General features: G+C 34.1%; 1 protein-coding gene across 1 annotated transcript; it reads right to left on the reverse strand.

The window, feature by feature from the left end:
- Nucleotides 1–526: 526 nt before the first annotated feature.
- LOC133803592 (putative 12-oxophytodienoate reductase 11) lies at nucleotides 527–5,648 on the reverse strand. Its single transcript, XM_062241686.1, has 5 exons — nucleotides 5,455–5,648; nucleotides 5,196–5,336; nucleotides 4,976–5,106; nucleotides 1,350–1,526; nucleotides 527–1,234 (listed from the first exon to the last, which is right to left on the reverse strand). Exons 1-5 carry the CDS (start codon nucleotides 5,592–5,594, stop codon nucleotides 645–647), a joined length of 1,179 nt encoding a protein of 392 aa, XP_062097670.1. The 5' UTR covers nucleotides 5,595–5,648; the 3' UTR covers nucleotides 527–644.
- Nucleotides 5,649–6,063: the final 415 nt, after the last annotated feature.

The following is a 6,063-nucleotide window of genomic DNA, read 5'->3' on the forward strand; positions in this document are numbered from 1 at the left end:
TTTTATTAAGTTAGCCTTAGAAAAGATTACAGATCCTTCTAGAGTTCATTGTCCTTGTAGAAAATGTTCAAATTTGAAAAAATTGGACATAATTGAGATAAATAGTCATTTATACTTTAACATATGTCAAGTAGATTTGGTATGGAAAAGACGATGACTCTAATAATAATATTCCCAATGAGAAAAATCAATTTGATGACCCTATAGAGAGAAAAAATTTGTTGTCCCCAATTTTCTGTACCCTCCATGTTCCTCCAATTATTTTAAGACACCACATTTATTTATAGTTAGGAAAAGAGAAAATTGTAAATAATTTAAATATATATTAAATAAATAAATGAAGTGTTTTCAAATAATTGGTGGAACATGGACATATGATTTTTTTTCCTATAGAGATGGTGACAGAGGCAGAAGTAATATTTATATATATGCAAATATAGGATTAGGTTATTTTTTGGAATAAATCCATTGGAGGTGGTTTAACATGAGAAATTGGCAATATATACAAATAAAAATATTCAAATGATGACTTTTAAGTAGAGACTTATTTTATTGGATAACAAAATAACTTGTACATGTTATTAAACAAAGTAATGAAATCTTCTTACTATCAAATCTTTCTTCATTTTATTTTTTAAAGTTATTTAAACTTGGTCGAGAAATGGATAATCAGTATACCCATTAACAGGATCAGACGTGTAGAATGTGTTTCTGTCATACTTATTTAGAGGAGCATTAAGCTCAAATCTCTTTGGCAAATCCGGATTAGCCAAGAACAAGCGACCATAAGCAATAAGATCAGCATGGTTTTCAACTACGGCTCGGTTGCCGTCGTCCCTGTTATAGCCACCAGCGACGATGAAAGTGCCATTGAAAGCCTTTCTCATGGGAACAAGACTATAGGGTGTCTCACCCTTTTCTCGTTCTGTCTTCATTCTTGGCTCGATGACATGACAATACAAGATCCCATACTTGCTCAAGGATTTGGCCATGTAAAGCGCCAGTTCTTCAGGGTTGGAGTCCTTTGACTCGTTGTAGTAGGCAAATGGAGATAGTCTTAATCCAACTCTATCACGTCCTATCTCATTGCTAATGGCTTCAACAATTTCAAGAGCAAAACGACACCGCTTTTCAAGGGATCCACCGTATTCGTCTGTTCTGTCATTCACTTGATCTTTCAAGAATTGGTCGATAAGGTAGCCATTTGCCCCATGAATCTCAACTCCATCGAAACCTATACTTAGATAAGTTGATAGTAATAACTTATTTGCAGCTAACATATAAAAACTATGCTATTTTAATGAACACAGAGTGTAATAATATACAGTATGAAAGATAAAGTGCAGTACCTGCTTCCATGGCATTTTTTGCAGCAATTCTAAAATCGTTGACAATGTGAGGGATTTCCTCTGTTCTAAGGCGTCTTGGAGGTGAGAACTCCATTACATCAAACCCATTCTCTTGTATTATTGGGTTCATTGCCTTGTCCGTGGAAGATACTGGTGCTTCACCATTTGGTTGAAAAACTATACACACACAGTACGACACACCCTTCATAATCAACAAGGTATATTTTTACCATTCCACAACAATATATAAAATTTTAGTTATTTTTTAAAACTTAAAAATTAATTTATTTTTACTTTATATGACATTTGTTTAATTTATTTTTATTATTATTTTAATTCATATTGAAATTGAAAAACATATAAATTAATTAAAATTGTATTAATTTTAATGAAACAAGATGAAAATGGTCTTTTATTAAAATACAAATCAACAAAAATTAGGTGCAGAATTAATTTTAATGAAAATAAAAGATTACTATTGAAATTTTAACAAATACAAAATAAGTATGATATTTAGATATAAAATGCATGGAGCCATTTTTTTAAATGAACGTTTAGATTAGAAGTCACATTCTAATCGCTTTTTATTCTAAATTGTTCAAGCTTAGAAAAAAAAAACATATAGTTTGTATTAGAACATAGCAAGGTTGGGACATTTAAGATAGGGGTGAACATGTGACCCGCAAAACCCACTCGACCCGTTACCTGGAAACCTGTTTTTTGGCAAAACTTATCGGATTTTGGTTAAATCCGGCCCGAACTTGACAGGAGTTGGGTTGGGTTCGAGTTTTGAAATTTCCTTGTCACGGGTTCGTGTTCAGACTCGAAACCCTATTAAAAATTGAATTTTTTTTAAAACTATTTTTTACAGTCATCATCTTCATTTCATTCAAACTATGAAAAGCTTTTCTCTCTCTTGGCCTGCCTGCCAAGCCCTCTGCCACGACACTTCTGCAGCTGAAGCCCACCTACCACCACACACAAGCCCTCCCCCGCCCAAGCCCAGCTTGTCAGTGAGCCCGACCTCTCTCGGCTCTCAGGCTCTGCTTAGCACCACACACGGCCGTAGGCTCCCTCCGCTCGTTAGCGAGCTAGTCAGCTCCGCCCCAACCTCGTCGATAGCCACGAGTCCCCGATCCCGACCCATCTCGGCTCTTAGGCTTCGCTCAGCAAGTAGCATTCTCCTCCGGTTATGGTTCAGTTAGTGTTTTCCTTTTCACTTTTTTTTTAATTAATATATAATTATATATTATATAATATATAAGTTTATATATATTATACTATATATACATAACAGAATTATACATGTGATTTATTAGACAATTGTGAATTGTATTAATATGTGTTTAGGACATAGTTTTTTTTTTATGTGTGTTCCTAATATTTTTTATGTGATTTATTATACAATTGTATTAATATGTTATTCTTTAAAATGTTGATCAACATTACATAGTTGATCATACTAATATTCTTTTTTGTGATATTCAATTCATGTTTATTTGTTTGTTAATATTAAATTAGGTTGACAATTCATGTCTATTTTTTTTAGAGTTTGATCTTAATTTTGTTAGAAATTTTCCTAGTAGTTATTGAGTTATTGACATTTTTTTTTGTTGATTTACATATTGGAGCGAAATCATACTAGTATAAAGTAAAGTCAATGTTTCTACTTTGAAACTTGAGGTAAATATATTATCTTTGTTATATTGGATTATAATATAAATATATAGACTTGTCTGAATGTGTGCTCCTTGTTGTAGTGGATATTAGATTTGTGTGTGCTGCTCTGTTGTAGTTGATTATTATAGGCTTGTGTGCTGCTCTATTGTAGTGGATTATAGGCTTATGTGTTGCTCTGTTGTAGCGGATTATAGACTTGTGTGATGCTCTGTTGTCGTGGATTATAGGTTTGTGTGCTGCTCTGTTGATTAGTTTTTTCTTAAATATGTTGTATTAGGTAATAGATATTGATGAGGTAGATGAAACTCTTCCTCCGATAGATGATCAAGATCAACCACCTCTCACTCAGACTGAAAATCCTACTCCTCCTACTCCTACTGGAAATGGTAGAAAAACTAGGGCTAGAAAGAGGGGTAAACCTCCCATCCCTAGTGCTAGTACCGGGAAAACAAAGTGAAAATGATCATCTGTTTGAGATCATTTTACTAAGGAAGATCTTCCTCCACTCCCGACAGATCCTAACGAAGAGCCTCCTCTCCCCAAGTGTATATGTAATTATTATGGGTCTGACTTCTTGCGTGACACTAAAAAACATGGGACTAGTCATTTTTAAGAAAGTATGCGAGCTAAGTCCGTTTAAGATTGATGAGACAGAAACAAAAGATTTTAAGCTTTCAGCATGTAAAGGGAGGGAAAGATAGGGAAACAAGCTTAGTAGCGGTAGGTTATAACAAAGAAGCTTGTAGGGTGGCCCTCACACAATATATTGTGTTGGATGAGTTGTCGTTTAGACATGTCGAGGGTGAAGGGTTCAAAAGATTTGTCAAAACACTCCAACCTAAGTTTGAGATCCCTTCGCGAATGACTATTGCTAGAGATGTATTGAAGTTATATAAGGAGGAGAAGGTGACATTCAAAAATATTTTGAGCCATGAGAGGATATCGCTTACTACCGATACTTAGACTTCCATTCAAAATTTGAATTACATGATCATCACTGCTCATTGGATTGATAATGCTTGGGAGTATCAGAAAAGAATTATCAATTTTTGCCAAGTGGTAGATCATAAATGGGAAACCATTGGCAATGAGATCGAGTTATGTCTTTTAGAATGGGGAATCTCTAAGTTGTTTACCATTACGGTAGACAATGCTTCCTCTAATGATGTTGTCATTAGATACTTGAGGAGGGAGTTCAAGGAGAAAGAGAATGGACTAATTTTGGATGGAAAGATTTTACATATGAGGTGTTGCGCTCATATAGTGAACCTAATTGTCACTGAAGGGTTGAAAGAAAAACATGGGTCAATTACAACTATTAGACATGCTGTGAGATTCGTTAGGTCTTCTCCTTTAAGGCTAAATTTTTTTAAGGAGCGTGTGATGGAGGAAGTGATTGAATGTTAAGGACTTTTGTGTTAAGATGTTCCAACAAGGTGGAACTCCACATATCTAATGCTCAACTGTGCAATGAAATTTCAAAAAGTATTTGACAGGATGCAATCAGATGCTAATTATATGAAATATTTTGATAAGGTTGACAAATATGGAAAACAAAACCTGCAAAATCCAAACCCGATGCACCCGAAACCCGAAAATTCGACCCATATGCACCCCTAATTTAAGATATATAAATGATAATGCACGAAAATAGTATCTTGAGATACTTTGTCCCTCTTAATATAATTTTTTTAAAATTATAATACTTAACGACTTATATCAAATAGTGTTATTATTTGAAGTGTCTAACAACACATGAGATCATACCGTCTAATTGGTCAGCGGATACTTCATAACACTTATTAAATTAAAATGTAAGAGAACCAATATTAAATTAGAACAAGTAGATATGCTAACTCTTGGTTTTAGCATTACTCTACATTTCTATATCGAATAATGCTGAAATAGATCAATATAATAAAATAGCCTAGTGAAAAGACACACACCCGAGTTAGAAATTCTTCCGGCATGCCAAATCTGACAGAAGAAGGTACCCCCTTTAGCATGAACGGCATCCACTATTGGTTTCCAAGCTTCCACTTGCTCTTTGGTATAAATACCCGGCGTATTTGGATACCTTTTTTTTTTTTTTTCCCAAACAAATTTTATGAGACTGATCTCGCATATGTATAGCTTACACTAAATAATATATAGATATATACGTACCCTCGAGCAGTTTCAGAAATTACAGTTGCCTCAGAAATGAGAAAACCTCCTTTGGATGTTCTTTGAGAGTAGTATAAGATGGCATGTGGTTGAGGAACGTTGTCGTATGACCTTAGCCGACTCAACGGTGCCAAAACTATTCTGAAACATTTATATATGCCATCATCATATTTGATCAAATATGAAAGAAAATTGAACTTATTATATATAAATTCCAAAAAAGGAAAGAAGAATAAAGGTTAATTATTAAGGGATAAACCTATGAGAAAGCGAAAATCTGGCCATGTGGTAAGGAGTGAGAAGAGAGATTTTGTTGACCGGACCTTGAATCTGATCATCGCCAACGGTATTCTCCAGTACATCCCCGGCTTCCAATTGCAACATGCTCTTGCTTTCCATTTCTCTCTCTCGATCTCTGCTCTCCAAATCCTGCTGGTACCAAAGTAGAACATATATATCCAATTGATTCACTATCCACTTATCTATACTTTAAGAACGGCACGTGTCTACAGCTACGACTAATCCTCGCTTAGAAAAAATTAAAGAGCGAGAGGCTCAAAAAAATTCCTAGCATTTATTTTTGACGTAACGTATATCCAATAGGTTATCCATTTATTTATTTATTTTGTTTAATTGTAAAAACCTTTGGACTATAATTATCACTATTTGCGTAGTGTTTCTTTAACAAGAGTGCGCACGTTACATGTTGATATATATATGTTAATAAAATGTTTGAGAACGTGTTGTTCTGACTTCTTTACATTTCATGCTTAATTATACACCATTTGAGACAAATATAATATAATCACTGTTCAAGACATAGTTCTATTTAGTTTTAACAACTTTTCTGTTGTCTTTGTTCATTCAT

The sequence above is a fragment of the Humulus lupulus genome, chromosome X (assembly GCF_963169125.1).
Source record: "Humulus lupulus chromosome X, drHumLupu1.1, whole genome shotgun sequence".
NCBI lineage: Eukaryota > Viridiplantae > Streptophyta > Magnoliopsida > Rosales > Cannabaceae > Humulus > Humulus lupulus.